This window comes from Aquila chrysaetos, chromosome 1 (genome assembly GCF_900496995.4).
Source record: "Aquila chrysaetos chrysaetos chromosome 1, bAquChr1.4, whole genome shotgun sequence".
Lineage (NCBI taxonomy): Eukaryota > Metazoa > Chordata > Aves > Accipitriformes > Accipitridae > Aquila > Aquila chrysaetos.
This window is the reverse complement of record NC_044004.1, coordinates 256,862-278,733: the sequence shown is the minus strand read 5'-3', so window position 1 is coordinate 278,733 and position 21,872 is coordinate 256,862. Positions and strand designations below refer to the sequence as shown.

At 65.7% G+C, this 21,872-nt stretch overlaps 1 protein-coding gene across 1 annotated transcript; it reads right to left on the bottom strand.

Annotated features, from left to right (window-relative positions):
- Nucleotides 1–316: 316 nt before the first annotated feature.
- On the bottom strand, nt 317–11,498 carry ATP6V1B1 (ATPase H+ transporting V1 subunit B1). The gene is made up of 14 exons (XM_030016811.2): nt 11,427–11,498; nt 11,274–11,329; nt 9,451–9,549; nt 7,880–7,973; nt 5,732–5,809; nt 5,220–5,359; nt 4,176–4,277; nt 3,885–3,982; nt 2,858–2,981; nt 2,461–2,611; nt 1,848–1,930; nt 1,509–1,613; nt 790–919; nt 317–690 (listed from the first exon to the last, which is right to left on the bottom strand). Exons 3-14 carry the CDS (start codon nt 9,517–9,519, stop codon nt 524–526), a joined length of 1,341 nt encoding a protein of 446 aa, XP_029872671.1. The 5' UTR covers nt 9,520–9,549; nt 11,274–11,329; nt 11,427–11,498; the 3' UTR covers nt 317–523.
- Nucleotides 11,499–21,872: the final 10,374 nt, after the last annotated feature.

Below are 21,872 nucleotides of genomic sequence, written 5' to 3'. Positions count from 1 at the left end.
TTTGACCCAGGGAGATGCTCAGGTCCTCCCCTTGTGCAGCTCCGTAGCAAACACTCCCCCTCTCACGGCCTTTACACCTCCCAGATCATCTTAAAATAAAAAAAAAAAATGCCATGGTTTGAGGAGATGCCAGCTCTGTTGGAGCTTGGGCAGCTTCCCGCACCGCTGCTCTGGCAGGCGAGGAGCTCTGCCTGCATCGGGCAGCCTGCCTGGGCAGGGAGCGCTGCTGCCGCAGGGTGCAGGCAGGAGGATGGGAACAGATCGGGGGTGGGAAGGAAACGGCCACGGTGGGAAGCGCAAGAGCAAGAAGGGTTTTTGGTGACCACGCTGGTTTTATTGAGCAAGGAGAAGAGGTTTCTCGCTGCTTTGGGATGCCGGTGCCGAGGACCTGCAGCCCTCTGCGACCTCGCAGCACCTAACCCCAGCCAGCCTCACTGGAGGGACCTTTGGGTGGTCCATAGAGGTTTGGGGGAGGCGAGGCTGCTCCCCAAAGCTGACCGTCTCAGCCCAGAGCTGGGGGGGGTTAGAGGGCCGTGCTGGCCGGCCCCTGGCCCGGCACCTTGGCCTCGCGCGGGTAGTACTCGGCCAGGATGCTCTCGGGGATGCGCTTGAGCAGCTGCTTGGGGAAGATGCGCAGAAGCTGCCAGCCGATGTCCAGGGACTCAAAGATGCTCCGGTTCTCATAGGGACCTAGGAAAAGATACAGGCAAGGGAGGTGCAGGAGCGGGGAGATGCTGGGGGTCCGGTCCCATCCCCAAACCCCCTCTGGGGTCCCGTCACCCGCCTCACCCTGGGTGATAAACTGCTTCTCAAACTTCTGCAGGAACTCCAGGTAGAGCAGGTCATCGGGCGAGAGTGCCTCTTCCCCCACCACCGCCTTCATCGCCTGCACATCCTTCCCGATGGCGTAGCAGGCGTACTGCGGGACAGACGGGCGGCCGTCAGGACAGACGGACGCTCCGTGCAACCCGCCGGGCAGGCAGAAGAGGGGGAGCAGCGCAGGTTCCCCCCTGCCCAGCTTCGGGAACGGCTCGGGGAAATGCCAGCTTTTGCTCTGCTGTTTGCTGCCCGGTTGTGTCACGCTGCACAGCGGGGACAGCCCGAGCAGGGTCTGCGTGCTTGGGCTCGGCCAGTTTGCAGGCAAAGCCCTCTGGTGTCCGCAGCGTCCACAGTTATATTTAATTATATTATATACAATAATATACGCTGCATGGAAAAAATCTGGCTTGCTGTCAGCCTGGGATTCTTGCAGCAGGACAAGCTACGGCTCTGCCCCCGCTTTGAGGCTTTGCATCCCCTGGACTTTCCACTTCCCAGGGTAAAGCATCCCACTCCCTTACCCCAACTCCCCCTCACGTCAAGGAGGTGCCAAAAAATAAGTGCTCGAGTCCACCATGGCCAAAAGCACCAAGATCTCAGCCCCGAGCAGGGGGAGGAGGGCTTTGAAGGGATAAATGATCCCGCTCCCACCCCCCTCCATCATCATCCCCCCCCTGCCCAGCCCTTACCAGCTGGTTGGAGACATCCCCGTGGTCCTTCCTGGTCATGCCCTCCCCGATGGCCGACTTCATCAGGCGGGAGAGGGAGGGCAGCACGTTGATGGGGGGGTAGATCTGCAGGGCGAGAGGGACCACCCCCACGTTCGCCCGCTGCCAGCCCCGCCGGACACCCCTGTGCAGGCAAGGGGACCGCTGCCCTCAATTTAAGCACCCCCCCTGCCCTCGGCACCCCCCATCCTGGTGCTCTCGGGTGGTTTCCAGCCCCGTGTGACGCCGGCGGGCACAGCGGTGCCGGATCCATCCCCGCTCCGCCGCGGCACGGAGCTGGGAAGGGGCACGGGAACGAACCTGCCTGTTGTGGAGCTGGCGGTCGACGTAGATCTGCCCCTCGGTGATGAAACCCGTCAGGTCGGGGATGGGGTGGGTGATGTCTGGGGGAAAAGCAGGGTGGTGTGAACCCCCAGAGCGGGTCTGGCTGCTCGGCCGGGCACGGGACGTGGCCGTGCCCCATGCCGGGGGACGGCCGGAGCAGCACGGCCCCGGGGAAGCTGCACCGGCCTGCGGTCCTGAGCAAGAGCCGGTTCCCCCCATCACCAGACAGAGAACTGCCTGTTTTAGACTTGCCTCTGTGTGTGCGCACACCCGTGGGCACCCCCACACCCGTGCCTGCACATCCCCCCCCAAGTCTAAGTCCCCCCCCAACCACATCCTTTGGCTGAAACCCAGCACTCTGCTCCAGCTCGGGGCGGGGGGGGGCCAGTGGGACAACTTGGTGGGAAAAAAAAATCCCCTAAAGCATCCCTGCAAGCTTCGCTACCCCAACGGATCCCAGGAACTCCCCCAAAACTTGTCAAAACGAAACAATTCGGCATTTCCCAGCCCTACGGTTTCCCGGTGTGGGAACAGCGGTGGCACCGCACGCCCCACAGGGACCCCCCCCCTGTCCCCCGGGGCTGCTGACCATCGTTGGGCATGGTCAGGATGGGGATCTGGGTGATGGAGCCGTTCCTGCCCTCCACGCGCCCGGCCCGCTCGTAGATGGTGGCCAGGTCGGTGTACATGTAGCCGGGGAAGCCGCGACGGCCGGGCACCTCCTCCCTGGCTGCCGATACCTGCGGGATGGGGGGGCTGGCATTAGTCCGGGAGGGGGGTCAAGCATCCCAAGCACTCTTAGAGCACCCCAGGCATCCCAAGTGCCCCAAGTAACCTGGGCACCCCAAGCACCCCAAACACCCCAAGCACCCCGGGAACCCCAGGCATCCTGGGCACCCCAGGCACCCCAACAGGGCAGTCCTTATCCCCTGCCACATGGGGAGCACACAGGGGACCAAGGCGGATCCCGGGGGACAGGCACTGACCTCCCGCAGGGCCTCGGCGTAGGAGCTCATGTCCGTCAGGATCACCAGCACGTGCTTCTCGCACTGGTAGGCGAGGAACTCGGCGGTGGTCAGGGCCAGGCGGGGGGTTACGATCCGCTCGATCCTACGAGGGGGACAGGGTGGGCACCCCCAGATCCCAATTCCATCCCCCCCCCCCCCCGCCCTCCTCCCGCCACTGCAGAACATCCCTGGAACTCGGCATACGGCTTCCCTGCAGCATGCCAGGCTGTCGGCAGGGGGGACCGGGCACCCCCCCCCGGGGACCCCAGCTCTCGGGGTCCCCGAGCTGGGACTGGGCGATGGCCGGGGAGGAGGATGGAGGCACCCGCTGCCCACCCAGAGCGTCGGCTCCCAGCCGCTGCGGGAAGGGATGGGGACCCAAAAGCTGGCCGGGTTCAGTGCCGGCTCCCCTGCCCGATCGCTGCCCACTGCCCGGGGCTCAGGACGGCTGCCCCAGCCAAGGGGGGGTCCCCCAGCCCTGCCCGGGGGGTCCCCCCAGCCCAGCAGTGTGCGGGGCAGGGCACTCGTGGGGGCAGTTCAGAGCGTGCCCGGCAGAGCCCAGCCTGTATGTACCCCCCCCCAGTGCTCCCCACTGAACCACACTGGAGGCTGCTCCCCATCCCAGCGCAGGGGCAGGTTTGGGGGGTGCTGGGAGGGCACATGAAGGAGCCCGAGGGACTCAGCACCGTGCAGGATGGCCCCCCCCCCCACTCCTGCTTCTGCAGACCCCCTCTGCTGCTCAGGGCAGGGCTCGCAGCACCCAGGAGCAGGGCTGGCCCCTGGGGAGCAGAGGGACCCGCAGCCTTTGGGGTTCCCACGGACGGCAGGACCCTAATGACCCCAACGACTCCCAGCTGCACCCAGCACCAGCCCCTGCACCTCGATCCACCCAAGGCACACCAGGTCCTCATCAGGGGGAGAAGAGAAAGAAGGAGGAGGAGAAGAAGAAGGAGGAAGAGGAGGCGGAGGAGGAGAGCCGCATGCCGGAGCCACGGGGCTGACTCACGTGGGGTCATTGGCCAGGTTGAGGAAGAGGCACACGTTCTCCATGGAGCCGTTCTCCTCGAAGTCCGACTTGAAGAAGCGAGCCGTCTCCATGTTCACCTGCCCATGTGGGAGGAGAGGCCGGTCAGCAGGAGCAGGGCGGCTTCACGCACGGGGAAACTGAGGCAGGAGAGGGACGAGGCGGTGCAGGGAGGTGGCAGCAAGGCTGCCTGCACGTCCTGTGCGATTTGGGCTCCCCACCAGCAGGCTTTGCCGAGGTCGGCTGGGCTGTCCTGTCCCGGGACCGACTCACCCCCATGGCAGCGAAGACGATGGCGAAGTTGTCCTCGTGATAGTCCACCACGTCCTTGGACTTCTTCACCAGACCGGCCTGCCGGCAGATCTGCGCGGCAATCTGCAGCGGGACAGGGACAGGCGGGCAGCACGGGGCCAGCGCCCGCGGCCAATTTCTCCCCCCCCCAGAGCGGCCACAACCCTCCAGGATACCCCAAGGGGCAGGGGTTGCAGGGGATGGAGGTAGGATAAATAGGAACTGGCGAAGGAGAGAGCATCCCAGGACGGGCACCAGCACCCCCAGCTGCCCACCCAGCCCGCAGGTGGGTACCCAGCCCCATGGGTTGCAGGGGGGAGCGGGGTCTCCCCCCCGCCACAGCCAGCCGTGCCCCCTTGCCGTGGCACAGCGCCCGTCGTGCCGGGCCCCGACTTGACCGTGGTCACCCTCCTCTGTCGCTCCCGATCTGTCACGGCCGGTTTTCCGTCCCATCGCATCACCGTCTGTGCCGGGGGCGGCGGGGGGGGGGCCGGGGCAGCGCTGCCCATCCACCGTGCCGGTGTGCCCGTGGATCAGGCTGGTATTTCCAGCGCCTGCTGCTCTGCCCTCCTGGCATGGCCCCGCGCTCATGGGGCCACGGGGTGGTCTGTGGCCCCCCCCACCCCATGGGCTCGGGCACCCCACATCAGCCCACATCACCTCTCCCTCCCCAGCGTTGCTCTTGGCATACCAGGGTTTGCTTTATCCCTCGCTATGCAGATGGGGAAACTGAGGCACGAGGTAACATGAGCTCCCCTTCCCCTGCATGCACCAGCCCATCACCCTGCGTGGCTGGTGGCGGGGGGGGGGGGGTGTCGGAGAACACAACAGCCACCCAAAAAGGTGGGTCTGGCCCATCACGGTGAGCAGAGCCAAGCAAGGAGCCAGAGCACGGCAGGGAGAGGAGGAGAGATGCAGGAGATGGGTTCCAGCCCTCCCAAATCCCCTTTTGCTGCCTCCTCCATCCTCCTCCTCCGCCTGCTGCCTTGGCTGCAGCGGGGGCTCGGCCCCCCCGCGGGGACCCACCTCGTTGTGGGGGAGACCGGCAGCGGAGAAGATGGGGATCTTCTGGCCCCGGGCGATGCTGTTCATCACGTCGATGGGCGAGATCCCGGTCTGGATCATCTCCTCGGGGTAGATGCGGCTGTGGGGGTTGATGGGCTGGCCTGGAGCAGGAAAGGGAAATGAGGCACCCCGAAATGGAGGAATCGCCTCGGCTGGTGCCAAGAATTAGACACGAGCTTCGGGAGCTAAGGAAGAAGCACGCTCTTGGACCAGTGCAGCCACCCAGCACCAGCCCTGGGGTGGGATGGGGTCACCAGCCACCACCCCTGCACCTGTACCCCCACCCGGGGCACCCCAGTGGGGACGGATGGACCCCCCCCCAGGGATCTGGGCTGGGGGCAGCACCGCGGGGCTGCTCCGGCCATCAGGGCACAGCTTTATCCCCAGATGCCGGGCTGCCCCAGAGACCCTCCGGCATCACCCGCAGCTGGTGAAAGGAGCCGGCAAAGCAACGCCGTGCCCAGATCCGTCACCGTTGATGTCCAGGAAATCCTCGGCCATCACCGGGGGACCGCTGTCGATGGGTTTGGCAGAGCCGTTGAAGACCCGACCTGCAAGGAGAGCGAGCCGCTGGTCCCCTGCCGAACGCAGCAGCCGGGGAGGACGAACCAGCCCGGTGCGGAGCCCAAGGAGCAGGCAGCTGCCTGCACCACGGCCACCGGGCAGGGTTTCCATCCTGCTCCCGGTCCCCTCTGCGGGTGCAGGCAGCCCAGGGACAGGCAGCAGTGCTTCCGAGACAGAAAGTCTGCGCTGCTGCTGGGGGTTTGCCTGCGAGCCCCCCGCGGCGTGTGGGGGCATTCGGGGGCTACCCTGCCCTCTTGGTGCCCCAGAGGGGACGCGGGTACCGGTGCTGGGTGTCTGTGGGTGAGGAGCAGAGGACTTTGCACCCGGGGTGGCTGTTGGCACCCACAGCCCCCCGTGCCGGGGGACAAGGTGTTCCCATGTCACTGCGTGGGGCGGGCAGGGAGCGTGTCACCCACGGGCTGGGTGACGCCACGGCCCCCGGGGCAGGAAGATGCCAAAACACGGGGCCGGGTCCCCAGAGACCTCCCCATGCCATCCAAGCCACCCTCCATCACCTCCCCCTTGGGGTCCCCGGCTCCCGTGCAAGCGGGGGTGACACCGAGACCCCCCCCATGCCAGCCCTGGGGCGGGGGGTACAAGGCTCCCAGAGAGCCGCTGCATTTCACCGTTCACACTCAGCCTCATCGACCGGCTCCGAGCCACGGGATCGATAGCGGCAAAGCCGGCGTGCCGGCCACGCCATCCCCCCCCCCCCAGCACCCCCGCTTGCCGCTGCCGCCCCTGTGGGACTTTCTTCTGGTCCCCGACGGGGCCGGGGAAGCATCACCGTTGTCAGAGCAGATCAAGCTGACGGCGGGGCCGGGGCTCGGGAGCACGGAGCATGAAAGGTCAGTAACCTTGGCGCTCGCCGGGCACCCACGTCTCGCCGGCGCGCAGCCGCTTTAATTCAGCGCCGCGGCACAAAGAGCAGCGGAGGGGAGGGAAGGGGCGATGGGGCTGAACACCTGGGGGACCCCGGCCCAGTTTGAGGGGGGGAAGGGGACACCCCCCCCGAGACGGGACAGGGAGGCTTGGGGGAGCAGCGGGGACAGCCTGGGACGGACTCCGCGCACCCCCTGCTCGGCCCTCGTCCCTTTTCGCGGGGATTCCCGCCCGGACCCTGCACGGGGAGAGGGGGACCCTGCCTGGGAAAGGAGCGGGGGGCTCCCTCCCCGCTGCCGGGGAGCCGGGATCCGTCCGGCCGTCACCGCGCGCTGCCGTACCGCGCTCGACACTTGCCCCCTCCCAGCCAGGCTGCCCTTTACCGCTGCCCTTTGCAGGCAGGGCTCCGGCCGGGTTTCACGCTGCCGGCAGAGACGGGAAGGAGATTGCAGGAGACACTCGGCCCCCCCCCGACCGGGGAGCGATACCGTGCGTCAGCCGAGGTCCCTCGGCCGGGACCCCGAGCGACCTTCGTCCCCCTCGCTGCGACCCCTGCGAGCCGCCGGGGGCTGGTTTGGGGGCCGTAGGACCCTCAGGAGCTGGGATGGGGGCCAAGGGGCCGGGACCGGGCTTGAACGGCTTCAGGGGAAGCTGCTCGGGGTCATGGGGGTCTGCCAGCACCCGGGTCTGCCCGGGTGGGTGTCCCCGTGGGGACAGGGGTGGCCGGTCCCCTTTTCGTGCTCATGCCTGGCCACGTCTCAGGGCTTAGCACAGATGATGAAGATGCTGGGCAGCCCCCAGCTCTCCTAAGGTCGAGGTAATGAGAGCGCTAACGGCACGACCGCAGGCTGGAGTTTGCCTGTCCTGACGCGGGAAACCTTCTCCCAGTCCAGGCCAGGCTTCTTCTCGTGGGATAACTGGGCAGAGTGGGCCCAAGGGGACATATTAGCCCTGTACGAGGGTGACTGTCACCACCTCTCCATGCTGGATGTGACTCCTCTGGCACTGGAGAGCGTGCCCAGGGATGTGCTCAGTCCCTGGGAGCAGCAGAGCTAAAGCCCGAGACCCCAGCACCCCCAAAACTGCCTGTCCCCCCACTCTAGCTGCTTACACACGGGTTACCCCACCATCCATGCACCGAGATGTGTCGGGGCTCAGCAGCGGGCTGGGCTTACCCAGCATGTCCTCAGAAACTGGGGTCCGGAGGATGTCCCCGGTAAACTCGCAGGAGGTCTTCTTGGCATCAATCCCAGATGTTCCTTCAAATACCTGCGGAGACCCCGGGGCAAGAGGCGGGTGGGCAGCAATTAGCAGGGATTAGCGGGCGCAGAGAGCGGGGGGGGGCTTGGGGGGGCAGCCAGGCTCTCCGTGGGGAGGTGACGTGATCTGTGCTCACCCAAAAATCTTGTCAGGGAGAGGTGATAAAGGAGGGGGAGAGACCCCGGGGTTAAGAAAACTCCCTTCTGAGGGGCTTTGGCCTGGGGGAGGGGGGAGCAGGGAAGGGGGTACCACGCTCTCGTTAATGCGACGAGCACAGCAGAAGGGCCTCGGGCAGGGCAGGGAAACCAAAGGCATTTTGATCGGTATAATATTTGACACCATTTGTATTAATTAACCTCCAGATCGCTGCTTTAATTAGAGCCGTGTGGCCCCTGGGAGAAGAACCGGCTTGGGAAAGCCAGGAGCACCCGCTGGCGGGGATGCCGGCAGGCACGAGGGCAGGTGATGGCCGCAGCACCCGGGTGCGTGCAGGTGCATGCAGGTCAGCCCCTGACAAAGCTGTTTCTGCAAAAGGCTCCTTTTTTCCCTTCCCCCCCCCGCCCCTTTTTTTTTTTTTTTTTTTTTCTCCCGAGGCTGACTCCCTAATAGGATTAAAAGGGCGCTGCAGAGGTCCGAGCGGCATTAGAGGAGCGAGGTTTGGCGGCTCGCCAGCCAGAACCCGGTCAGGTCGGCTGTGCGGCCACCCCGAGCCCTGGGCTGGCTGATTAGGGGGGGGGGACCTGGGCAGAAGGGGACCCAGGCTAACTGGGCAGGACAGCCCCAAATGGCTCCGGTGCTCATGGGTGAAACCCCACTCCTTGGCTGCCCCGGTTCGGGGGGCAGGCAGCGGGTTCCCGGGGTGCCCGGAGTGGGCAGGCTGTCCCCCATCCCAGCCCCGCAGAGGGCTGGTGGCCGTGGGGTGATGGCATGAAAGGTCCTAAGTTTTCCTGCCGGGATGGAGGGGGAGGCAGCCCAGGGAGTTCAGTGGGGAGGACGTGGGGATGAGGGATCCCGAGGAAGCTGTGGCATCATCCAGCTGGGCTCTCCCCAGTGGAGACACGGGCAAGGGGAGGACGGGCACAGCGGGACAGAGACCCTGCACGGGGTCTCACCCACGTCCAGACCCCTGCGCCCTGCTGAAGCCGCGCAGATATCGTCATTCTGGCTTTGGCACCCAGATGCTCCTGCCCTAAGCAGGTACCAGCTCCATCCCCACCGGTGCCGCACCGCCAGCCCTGGCACAGCTCCCCGTGCTCCAGCCGAAGGGCCGTGGGCCAGCGAGGAGCCCCACCGCGGGACACCGCCTGTCCCAGGACACCCGTCCTACAGCCTGGGAGAGCCGGGACAAGAGCCCGGCAGGGCTCTGCTGGCTGTGACAGCCACCGCTGGAGGGGGACAGAGCCCCGGGACAGAGCCCCAGGCCATGCAGCGCCTGCCTGTGTCCCCCCCTCCCCGTCCCGCCACGTCCCCACCACGCTGGGCTCACCTGGACGATGGCTTTGGAGCCCATCACCTCCAGGACCTGCCCGCTGCGGCTGGTGCCGTTGGGCAGCATGAAGTTCACGATCTCGGCGTACTGGGCAAACTGGAGGGACGGGGTCAGGGTGAGATCGGACGGGGGGGCTCCTCTCCACCCCCCCCCCAGACCGCCCCTTGAAGCCCCTGCCCGCCAGCCCTGCCTGCACGGGCCTGTCTGCCAGCGCTGCCTCAGTTTCCCCTCCTGTGGTCGGGGGGTTCAGGCTCTCTGCAGCCACCGAACACCAAGCGGGGGGCATTCAGCAGCTGATGCAGTTGGCACAGGCAGCGCCTGCCACGCCAGGCAGATACAGGCAGAACCGCCAGCCCAGGCAGGAGGGGGCATGGGGGGGGGGAAGGTGCTGCCCGCCCCTGCCCCATCCCGGAGCCTGCTCCAGGCGGTGGCACCGCTCTGTGCCTCAGTTTCCCCAACATTGCAGGGTGCCCCCCTCACCCCAAGGGTGCTCTCAGACACACCGGGCTCCCTAGAGCCTGACAGCTAACAAATTCAAACCCCTTTCCCTACCAGAAGCAGACCGACCCATCACCTGCATAAAGCAGCGTCTCAGAGCCTGCCAAAGCGCATCCACAGCCCTGGATAAACCCCCCGGAGACGGTGGCATCTCTTGGGGACTCCTTGGGGACCCCCCTATTGCCAGACACGGCAGGACAGAGCAGCCCGGGCTGCCGGTGCCGCTCGAGACCCCAGGGAACCCCCAGATCCCCCGTAATCCCCCGAGCTGTGAAAGGTTACGTCAGGGATCACGCTGCTACCACCTCACGCCACCGACAGCCCTGGCCCCCCACCCAGCCGGGACCCCCGGGGCGGACGGAGGGGACTTTTCCGCAGCCCCTTGGCCGAGGGACACATCCTGCTCCAGGGACAACGTCCAAGGGGGTTTGCTCCACGAGCACGCCTGCCCACCCTGCCTGCCCAGCACAGTCTGTGCTCTCTTCCACCTCCTCCTCCTCCTCCTCCTCCTCCTCGCTCCCAGCCACCGGGGCTGGCTCCGGCACTGTGAACTTTGGACTTTAATTCTTCTGTAAAGACCTTTGCATAAAGGACAACAAAGCGAAGGAAACACCCGCCACGGTCCGGCTCTTTAATTGAGCTTATTAATTTCCATCCTGCCGGGCTGGGTGTGAAAGGGGCTATAGAAACGAGCCACCGGCCAACAAAACCCCTCGGAGGGTCCCGGCTAGCCGGGCCACGCGGGGACGAGCCCACCCGAGTGAACCCAGCCACTGCTCCGGGAGCAGGGAGAGCCAGGGGTGCCACCAAAATGCCACCCGGTGCTGGGGGGGGACGGGCTGAGCCGGCGTTTCGTGCTGCGGTCTCGCTCAAACCGGGCTCAGGGATGGAGCCGAGTGTGGGCAGGGATGCGGGGGACAGGAGCTGGAGCTCCGAGAGGGACACAGGGGACAGCGAGTGCCTGGGTGCTGGGGGACGCGGGGCGAGCGGAGGGCGGCACGCACACACGGCCACCCGTGACGCTCGCACGCGTCCCCGTGCCTCTGCACACGCGAGCACGCACGCCTGCCGGCCCACACGCGTGTGCGGGCTGGCACACGGGCTCTGCTGCCAGCCGCCTCCAGGGGAGGGAGCTCGGAGCTGGCTGAGGGACCCTGGAGAGGAGGGGGACAGCCCAGGGGACAGGGGACGTGCTCCCCCATTGCACCCTCCCCACCTGGGAAGCCCCGGGCCGGGCAAGGGACAGCACGGTGGTCCCCGCGCAGCCCAAAGCGACACCGTCCAGCGGTCCCCTTGTCACCCGCCGGCAGACGGGCTCCCACCTTCACATTGTCCAGCACAACCAGGGGTCCGTTGACGCCGCACACCGTCTTGTAGGCTGGGGGGGGGGGGGAAGGACACACCGTTAGCCCCCAGAGCCGGGGATGGATGCTCCCACCCCGCTCCCGGCATCGCCACCCCCAAACCGCAGGCACCGGGGAGCAGCAGCTTCGGCAGGGCAGGATCCGTCCCACCCCAGCGCCATCCTTTCCTGCTATCCCGTTCCTTATCCTAGCTACGGACCGAGCGACTGGCGGCTGCTGACCTGGAGACCCAGAACATCCGTCCTGCAGGAAATGTCGCTTTTACTTACATTAATTTAATTTTGGTTCATATAAAACATTTAAATAGAAAAAAACCGTGCAGCGAGGAAGGACATTCAAAACCAGGAGTGCAGCAGCCTACCCTGGCCAGCAAACTGAAAGACTTTCTGCAAGTCAATATTTTCTCCTTTCCAAGCACAGTTTTTCATTACACCAGTATTTTGCTTTAAAAAAAAAACAAACAACCCCAAACCCATAAAAAAGACTTTTTGTAGAAAAAAACCAGATTAACAAGGCGCAAGAGCCACATCCCACCCAAGCAGAGCGGGGCTCGGGGCCGTGAGCAGCGCAGATGTAGGGCAGCAGTTTCCACCCAAAAATGGGGCCGTCACCCCCCGCCTTCTCCCACTGTGGGACCCCCCCCACCACCCAGGGACATCCTAGTGCCTCCTTCGTCCCCATCCAGACCGCGAGGGACACCGGTTCGCAACCCCCCCCCCGCCGCCGTCCCCCACCAAATGCTGCCTGCAGAGCCACTGAGGCAGGATTAGGTCCGTGCCCCCCCCCTCCCCACTGCCGTGGCATGGCTCTGCTCCAGGGTGGCTTTCTGCCATCGTGCCCGGTGACACGGCACGCCGGCCCGGGGGATGCTTCGCCTTCCCTCAGTGCCCCCAGGCGCTGGGCAGGGATGCCACAACCGGGGATGCCACCACAGCCGGCAGTTTTTGGACCCAGGATGAGCAATGTCCCCCCGTCCACCCAGCTCTCCCTGGCCCCGAGCTGCACCAGGAGAGCATCCCAGTCTTGGGCAACCCCATCCCGGTGGCACAGCTGCCTCGGCAAAGTGGCACCACAGCCCCGTGACCTGCTGGCCGCTCCAGTAGCTTCTGCAGGTCCCAGTTCCCTTCCCAGCAAGGCATCCCCATCTCGCCAGGCTTTTCCCCGTCTCCCCCACAGCAGATCCTCCACCATCCCAGCCCCGCCGTTACGGACCTGTCCGCACACCCTGCCCACAGCCCGGGGACAGACAGTTCACCCTCCGAAAACCACGGCCACGGGCAGAGACAGCAGCCCAGGCGCCCTGCGATGGGCACAGCCCTTGCCATCTCCCGCTGCCCTTCTGCCTTCAGCCGGCAGCACATCAGCGGAGCTGCCCTCGCACCACGGCAGCCCGGGAGGTCACCTCTTGTCCCCAGGGAAGACGCCGGGATGGACAACCCCAGCTGGATGCTGTTGAGCAGGAGGACGAGCTTTCGGGGCCACCACCATCGCCAAGGCGAGGTCCGAGCACCCTGCCTGGTCCCGCCTGCAGCGTGGCACTGCCATGCTGGCTTGGGACCCCGCGGTTCAGGATGAGACCTCAGGGTGCCGGGGACTCGCACGGCACTGCATTCGGGCGAGGTAATGAGGGTGCTGGGGATGCGATTTCTCCAAAGCGACTACGAAGACCGCGGGGAGGCACCTGGGACGTTAAGCACAAGGATGACAAACGGGGATCAACCGGTGTAGGAGCCCAGCGAGACGAAGCAGGTCCCCGAGGCCGGGGAGCGCGAGGGTCGGGAGCAGCTTCCCAGGCGAGTGCAGGTGCTGGGGAACTGATCCGGCTCTAAGCCGGTCCTTGATCATTTTACCGATGTGTCAAACGCCGTAACGCCTGCCATGGCAGGGCCTGGCTTTGCTGACCCCACCGGCCCCTTTCATCCCTCTGCCCTCTCTTCTCGCACCGGGTTCTCTGATTTACTCATGATCCTAATAGGATTGGAGAGGCCGGGCCAGCTGGCGAGCTCGCCGGCCTCCCTCCCGCCGGCTGCAGGGATGGGTGGTCCACACCACGGCAGTGGGACGCGGGTCCCTGCACCGCAGCATCCCGGTCGCCCTTCTGGTGATGCCGGCGCAGGCTGGTGGGTGCAGGAGCCCTGCTCAGCACCCCAGCCAGACCAGCTCCGGGAACTTCATTTCTGGGGGACGGGTCCCGTTTGCCCCTCGCCGGCCACATCCCATGTTGGGAGCACCCATCCCTGGCCACCCCACAGCCCAGCACGGCATCACCCCCCACAGCACAACCTGGCCCCCAACATCCACCTTCCCTCGCCCGGCCCGTGCCCCAGCACAGACGTTGGCGGTGCCAGTAGTCCCTGCCATTTTTGCAATTAGCCTTCTCTCCGTTACCCAATTACGCCCAGTTCCTGCTGGTCGCCCATTCAGCAGCCTGGGGGGCTGGCACGCCAGGAGCCGGCTCTCCACCGCCAACCTCCCTCCCTTTTGTCTCCTTTATTCCCAAAGTGACCATTCTGCCTTTTATTTCCCTTTCCAACTCCTTCACAAATACCCGCTGCCGCCTTGCCTGCTTCCCTTCCCAGGGAGGTTTTGTTGGGCTCTTTTCTTCTCTCCCCACTTCTCCTCCGCAGCCCCAGCTGTCGGGGAGCCACCCACGTGGGACAGGGCCACGGGGCTCGTCCCTCGGCCCCCAGCATGGTGGTCTCCAGACCAGCCCCGATGGCTGCCGGCCCCCTTGGAACCCTCCTGGCTTCTCTTCCACTGCACCAGGCTGTCTTCTCCCACTGAGGGCATCGGACCTTCAGGCAGCACCGCTTGGTGCCCTGTGGCTGTGACACTGGATCATCGGCCAAGCAATCTGCCTATCCATCCATCTGCCCACCCATCCATCCACCCACCCATCCACTTCCGCATCCTCCCATCCTTCCATCCATCCATCACTCCGTGCATCCATCCATCCATCCATTCATTCAGCTCTGCATCCATCCATCCTTCCGTCCAACCAACCATCTACCTATCTTTAAATAACATATTGCCCTCCAGCCATCGCTCAGGGAGGGAAGCACTATTCCTCTCATTTCCTCATGGGGAAACTGAGGCAGGGAAGGCTCCCCAACCCAGACTCATGGGGGTCCCTGGCAGAGCCAGGTCTCAGTCCTGGCTTTCCCTCATGCTCCTCTCCAACCACACCAGTCTGTTTGCAGAGGAGCTGCCCTCTGCTGTCACCGCATCCCCTTCTTCCCCCGTCATGACTTTGTTTTGGGGACAGGTTGTGGGGTGGTGGCAACACCACCACCACCTCCAGGACAGAGGGAGAAATGTAACCCAAGGGTCTGGGCTTGGCCACACAGCCCTGCAACGTCACCTCCAACACCGGTGACGATGATCCAAGGCTTGCTCTCAGCGTCACGGCACGGTGGAGGTGGGCAGGGACCTCTGGAGACCTTCTGGTCCAAGCCCTGCTCAAGCAAGGTCCCCTGGAGCTGCTCCCAGGGCCCCATCTGGGGAGGGGGGGTTGAAGATCTCCAGAGATGGAGGGTCCACAGCTCCGACAGCCTGGCCCGGCACTCGGCCACCTTCCCAGCGAGAAAAGGCTTTTTGGAGACGCGGCCTCCAGAGGATGGACAGACGGACAGCCAGACTTGGTCATGGAGAAATGAATGGGGGGGGGTGATAAAAAATGTTGCTCCACAGCTCCCTGTTCTTCACCATTTCCACTGAAAAGCCCGTTACAAAAGTCACAAGAGCTTCGCCTCGCCAGCCATCCTGGAGGATTCTCTTTGGCTTTGGCTTGCCTTTCCGTGCCGAGGAAAAACAACGCCCTGGCCGAAGCTATGAAAAAAATTAATCTCACGCAAGGGATTTTTCTGCAAAAATTTCTCATTTTCTACAAAGGAACCCGCAGCTCCCGCCTTCGCAAATGGGGGAGCCCCAGGGGTTCGCCCCCCAGCCCCTGCCCTGCCCCAAACCCGGCCAGCCCCGGCCACCGCGGCAAAGCCAGAGCCGGCGCCGGAGCCGCCCTGCCCGGCATTTGTTGCATCGCTCCAGCCCCCTCATCCGCGCCCATCTCTGCGGTGCAAAGTGCTCTGTCGCGACAGAGAAGGAAATCACGACAGGAACACCAAGTGACAGCCCACCAAAGGGGTGCGAGGCTGGGGAGGGGGACCAGGGAGGAGGAAGAGGAGGAGAGGGACGGGGAAGGACGGGGAGCCCCTGCTACCGGAAAGCACTAATTCAGATAATTAAGACGTTGAGCTGTTATGAACAAGCGGGGGGGAGGAGCGGCGGGGTGGGTGGGCTGCGGTGGCCGGTCGGGCCGGGAGGCTGCCGGGGGGCACGGCCGGGGGAATGGCGGGGGGGGGGGGCACAGGAGGCAGTGGGAGAGGGGCCAAGAGAAAAGAAAAGTCTTTCAACCTGGCCTTTCCACACCCCCAGCCCCAAATTCACAGCTCCTGTCAGATGCAATCTCCGTTAGCCCTGACACTCACGCACTACTAACCACCGCGGGCGGCCGGAGGGGGGGGAAAGGGCCCCCGGTGACAAAGAGGACCCGACCCAACTACACCCGCTGCTAATTGCTCCCACTCACCCGTCCTGCCCTCCCCAGCCCCCTGCCCCTGCCCGGGCATCTCCGCCGGCTTCCCCGACCTGACACACGCCTAAGGGCTCTGCTCCAAAGTGCTCCGGGGGCTCGCTCCCGACCTCCGGAAGGGCCGGTGGTCCCAGCACCCGTCGCCTGTGGCGGCGAGAGGACGGATGCAACACCGGTCCCGTCCTCCTCCAGCCCCGGTCGCGGCGTGGAAGCTGGCAAAAACCTGCCGAGGGGATTTACCTTCTCCGCGGAAGCGATGGAGGCTGATTTTGGATAGATTGGTCGCCTCGATCGCGATGGTCGCCTCGGCCTCTAGGATGGGGCTGTGCGGCGAGCGATGCTCATCCCCGCTCGCCATCCGAGGGGCTTTGCACAACCCTTATCCCAAACCACAGACCCGGGGTTCGCACGCAGCCGTCGGAGCCTCCGACGACCTCTCCCACCTTCAGCCCCACGCGTGGGCTGAAGCACGGGATGGAGCGGGCTGAAGGGGAACCGAGCTGGAGCAAAGATAGGAAACGGGACTGATAAATAGCCCCAAAATCCCCCAAACCCTTTCCCCTCCAGCTCAGAGCAAGGACAGGGATGACAAGGTGTCTCAGCAGGTCCGGAGCTGGTCCTGAGCCACCCTGGGGCACCAGGACGGGTCTCCAGTCCCCCCCCAGCTCACACCTGGCAGGCGTGGGGTGGGGGTCCCGCCGCGCTGCCCCACGCCTGGCACCCCACGGCGACGGGCAGCGGACACCCCGCGGGGCAGAGGGGTCTGCGTTTGCTAAGCACAAGGCGCAGGGTGGCCATGAGCTGCTCCTGACCAGGCTGGATGCGTCCCGCATCCTCCCCGCCCCAGATGCCATTCACCGTTTCATCACATACGTGCCTAGTTTTTACCCCAAATGCTGGGCCACGCCGACGCTTGAGGTGCCACAGCCCAGCTTCCACGCTGGGGCACGAATCCGGCCCCGAGGGCGACTTTGAGCTCAAAATCCCGCTCAGCCCATGCCCATGCCCATCCCCATCGGCACGGTGGTGACCCATCCTCCGGGCACGGCAGGATCCGCACGGACGTCCCTCCCCGAGTCCCCCCACCACACCAAGAGCCAGCATCGCCCAGCGGCCTCATCCTGCACCGGACGGCGAGCGCGGCAGCCCGTGGCCATCCTGGGATTTTTCCGACAGTCCCTAAGTGACCGCTTTCCCCCTCCGCAACCTGCCCATTGTGCCATGTGTCACTTTGTGCCGCGCTGTCAAACCCACCGGCCTGTCCCAGCCCGGCAGAGCCGGTGAAAAGCCCGGCGGGGGGTCACACTCTATGCCACTAATTAGGGCCCGGCGGCCGAGGGTTCCCATACACACCTGCACGTCATGTGAGGAAAGGCAAAGAATGGCAGGACCAGCCGAGCGTGAACCAAACAAGCCAACCCAAGGAAAAAAAAAAAAAAAAAAAAAAAAAAATTGCTGGGCTTGCTGTCGCATTTTCTATCAGACAAAACAGGGCTGGAGAGGCGGAGGGGGGAGGCAGGCGGCGAGGAGCGGGGCTGCCAGACCCCGGCCCCGGGCGGGCGATGCAGGCACCAGCTGGGCTGAGGGCTTTTGAGAGGCTGAGGGGAGGAGATGGCCCCGAGACGAAAGAAGTGATGGAGAGCGGAGCTGTGGGGCTGGGGGATCCTGCCACGCCGTGGGGGCAGAGGATCCCACCCTGGCGGGACGGACCGTGGGGTGCTGGGGATGCTGCCACTGGGGTGGGAGGATGGATGGCTCCCGCAGCCGGGGGCTGGAGCACGGGGAAGAGACGCAGCCAGCCCGCCCGGGCTCGGCCAGCGGCGGGACGTGGGCACGCAACGGCTGCAGCCCCCGGGAACCCGCCAGCCCCTCCGCCATCCCCACGAACCCATGGCGGCCGCCATCTCCTATAGTCACGACGAGGACGTCAGCCCAGCTCCGCTTCCGAGCGGTCTGGCAGCTCCAGCGCAGGCTCCCGGTGTCTTCTCCGGGTCATCCACGACCCTCTCGAGTCTGCACCGCCGGGATGCCGCGGCACTGGCAGAGCTGGTTAGTTGTGAGATGGGAAAAGGGCCGTGGGAGCAGCAAGCCCAGCTCTCCATCACCAGAAACCTCCCTCTGCCGAGGCACAGGCAGCCCGTGTGCGTATATACATGAAAAAAATCCAATTTCACTTAGGAAATGGGCGTAAGGAGCTCACACCTTCCACGGGCTCCTCCACCTGAAACTGAATTCAAGTTGCTGGGCAAGGCAGGGAGTATTAAGGGCAGAGAAACCAAAGAAAGCATACAATTTAATGCTCCTCCGTCCTGCGACGCGGTGCTGAGCCCCACGAGCCCCTCGCTCCTGCCCAAGCACCCCACGGCTCCCGCACAGAGGCTGGGGGGACCTGGGCTGAGGACACAGCCTGACACAGCCCCGCAAGGCTCAGCACCCAGCCCCTGCCCAGCAGCAGCCCCCAAGGAGAGACGTGTCGGGGTGCCCAGGGCTTGGGGATCTCCCTGGTTCCTCTCCTCCTGCTTCCCGTGTCCCCAGCGAGCAATTCCCTGTCCCAAACCCCACCAGCCACAGCTCCCAAAGGCACCGTCCCCCACCTGGGGCCAGCCCAGCGCCGGCACCATGCCCGGACCCAGCGCACGGTCCCAGCAGGATACGAGCGTCACGGCTAACGGAGCAGGTCGGGATATGGCAGAGGAGAAGCGGAGACGTGCCCCACCGAACTCCCCTTGCCGGGCTGCGACCGCACGGGCTTGCGGCCAGCGACCTCCAGCTTTCTCCATCCTCCCATCCATGCATCTCAGCCCTCGAGCCGCTCGCAGGCTGTGCTTGCGCCGTGGGGCCGTGCCGGGCTGTGGGGCAGGTGGTGGGGGACCCCACTCGGCCCAAGCGGCCACCGAGCCCCAGTGCGGGCAGCAGCCCCCAGCCCACGTGCGGGCAGCGGCATCGTTCGCTGGGTTGTTTTTCGTAAAGATGGGTCAAGCCAAAGGCCAGGAGGTGATAAGTGCTTCTTCCACTCACTTGTGCTAATGGATTCGCAGCGCTGGGAAGCAGCTGCTAATACCTCTCCCGCCTCTCAGGAGAGCCAGCCCCAGCAGAGCAGTGCAGGCAGCGCTCTGCCTGCTCCTGCCAGCCAACCCTGCCTGTCCCCGGCTCTGCTCGGCTCCCCCCCGGTTCCCCCCGGCTCCAGGCGCTGGGCTGTGGGTCAGGGTGCTGGGCTGTAGCTGGGAATTGCGCAGGTGCTCCTGTGCCCAGTGCCATGCTGGGACCCCACACTGGGACCCCATGGGGCCGGGCTGGCGAGAGGCTGTGGCATCGCCGGGGTGGGAAGCCAACGCCACGGCACGCACCAGAGACCTCCCCGGTGCAGGGGCAGTGCCCGGCTCAGCCTGGCATCCCCGGCAATACCCACGGCGTGCAGACACCCGCGCCACCCGGACCTGCCACGCTGCGCCCACGTGGCACGGCACCGTCCAGAAGCTCAGCAGCCCTCAGCCCCACACTGCCTCCTCCCCCGTGCTGGGTGGGGGGGGTCCATATACCACCCCCACACCCCTCCAAATGTCACCCCCAGGTACACTCCCAGCTCTCCCACGTTGCTGAAGTCCGTCCTCCAAGCTCCCACCCTCACCTTCACCCTGCTGCACATTTTCGGGGCAGTCCCGAGGGTTCCCTTCCCGCTCCAGGACCCACCTCTCCCACCCCTCCAGCTCCCCCTGGCACGCTGGGCTACAGAGCATCGGCTTGTTACGGTCCTGTGCTCCTCACACACACCTCTCCCACCACTTTCCGACATATGGAGGTGACGGGACACCCGGGACAGGACTTTGTCCCAGCCTGGATGTGGCTGCTGGGGGTTTGGCTTTGCAGAGCCAGCCTGGCAAAACTGGCACTGCCCCTGCAGCTCCTGGTGCCAAGCGATGGGGGGGCAAAACATGGCTTCCTCTAAAATAAAAGTACTTCGCTGTGGTCATGGCAGGCAGCAAGAAACTTGAAAATGGGCATTTTTTGCCTTGAAAAGCCAGGAAGAGCGCAGGAGCCGGGTGCCAGGATGCTGGATCGAGATGGGTCCAGCTGAGAGCTCCAGGGAGGGGAAAGCCCACGGAGACCCCACGGGAGCTCGGCCACACGCTGAACCTGGGGAGGACAACCCACCACCCCGTGGGTGCCAGCCGGGGTCCCTGCCCCGTCCCCTCCCGGCTGGGGCAGAGAGGCTGCACAGAGGCTCACTGGGGGCTGCTCTGGGGGGCACCCCTCGAAGCCGGGACCCTCCGGGCAGACGACCGGGGGCAGCTGCTCTCCCAGCCCAGCAAACCGTCTCCCATGGGTGCCCGAAGAAGCGGCCGCAGCAACGAGATCCTGTGCCTGCAGGATCTGGCCAGGGAGCCCGAGGGGAGGGTAGGACCTGCCTCTAACGCGACCAGAAACAGCCTTGGCTCCCTGTCACCCAGTGCCACTCCTCGGACCAAGGGCTGGCTCTCGCCCAGTATGAACTGGGGAGAAGTCACCCACGGGTGGCTGCTCCTGCCTCCCTGTTGACAGCAAACACAGGCGGGTGGCCGGGCAGAGCCGGCTGCGCTCAGCCGTGCCGGGAGGGTGCAGCCGGGACTGTGCCAGCCCGGAGCCACCCGGTTCGGGGCGAGGAAGGTGACAGCAAAGCTCCCTCCAGCCGTCCTGACCGGGGACCGAAGGCACAAAGGTGACAGCAAACGTCCTTGATGCCTCCGAGCCTGCCGTGCCGGGGGGCCGGGGTGCTGGTGGGGGGGGGGGGGGGTCACAGCCCACCCGTAGATGCGGGGCTGGTGCGATGCCTGGCTCCCCAAGGTCAGGGTGGGATGCGGGTGCCGGCGTCGAGCCAACAGCCCGGTGCTGCCCGCGGATCCCACGGGCTGCTGCGAGCCAGGGTGCACAGGGAAGGACAGAGCTGCCGGCACCCGTGGGAGACCCGCACGGCGCAGCACACAGTCCTGGCAGGACGGACAAACAGACGTCCCCTCGACGGACGCGGCCGTCCTCGGAGGCTCCGGCACACGAGCGTGCCGGGAGAAGCCATGAGAAATACCGCATTTGGCAAACACCTTCCCGGCAAGTCCCGAGTCCCCGTCCCTCGGGGACACGGGGCACGGAGCCGGGAGCATAGCTGTGCGCCCCGGCTGCACCCCCAGCCCCCCCATATGCGTGGCTGACCCCGAGGACGCCCTGGCCGGGCCCCCACCCGCATACAGGAGCACTGCCCCATTTTGGGGCTGGGGAGAGGGTCACGCTGGGGCAGCGGACACCCGGCGAGGACTCGGAACAGCAATGGGGATGGGTGGTCCGTCCCTCCCTCCCCCATCTCAGGGGGCTGGTATTGACCCGATTTGCCCCCCCCCCCCCAACCCCTGCGGTGGGTCAGGAGGGGCTCCAGGAGCACCGCTGCGAGACCGGCCGCAGCCCAGCGCCCACCCCACAGCCCTTGGGGTGGGGGGGGACCCCGACACCTTCCCCAGCCCCTGCAGCCCCCCAGAAGGGGGGGGGGGTGACAGACCCCCAGCCCCCCACAACAGCCACCAGGGCCCTCCCCGAGAGACCCCAGCCCCTGCAGCCCCCCAGAAGGAGGGTGTGTGACAGACCCCCAGCCCCCCCCCAACATTCACCAGGGCCCTCCCCGGAGAGACCCCCAGCCCCTGCGCTCCCTCCGAGGGTCTCGGCAGTGAAGGCAGAACCCTCTGCCTGCAAAGAAAGGAGAGGGGGGGGCACGGAGGGGGGGGGGGGGGCACCAGACCCTGCATCCCTGTCTGCCCCACTGCCACCCCGGGGTGCCCCCCCCCAATACCCCCCCCACTTACTCAGCCTGGGGCTGCCGCTGTAGTCGCGGCTGAGAGCCAGGGCTTGCTCCCGGGCTGCTGCCTGCACCTTGGTAGCGGCCATGGCCGGGGCTGGGACCGGGGCAGGGCCCCCGGGGTTTTATACCAACACCCACCGCCCCCCCC

What these genes read in the sequence shown, in the direction of transcription:
- ATP6V1B1 (XM_030016811.2), bottom strand. Translation starts at nt 9,519, where the DNA reads ATGCTGCCCAACGGCACCAGCCGCAGCGGGCAGGTCCTGGAGGTGATG. An exon ending in AGTTTCTGAGGACATGCTGG is followed by an intron (nt 5,810 to 7,879) that starts GTAAGCCCAGCC and finishes CTCTCCTTGCAG; the next exon opens with GTCGGGTCTTCAACGGCTCT. An exon ending in GGGATGTCTCCAACCAGCTG is followed by an intron (nt 920 to 1,508) that starts GTAAGGGCTGGG and finishes TCTGTCCCGCAG; the next exon opens with TACGCCTGCTACGCCATCGG.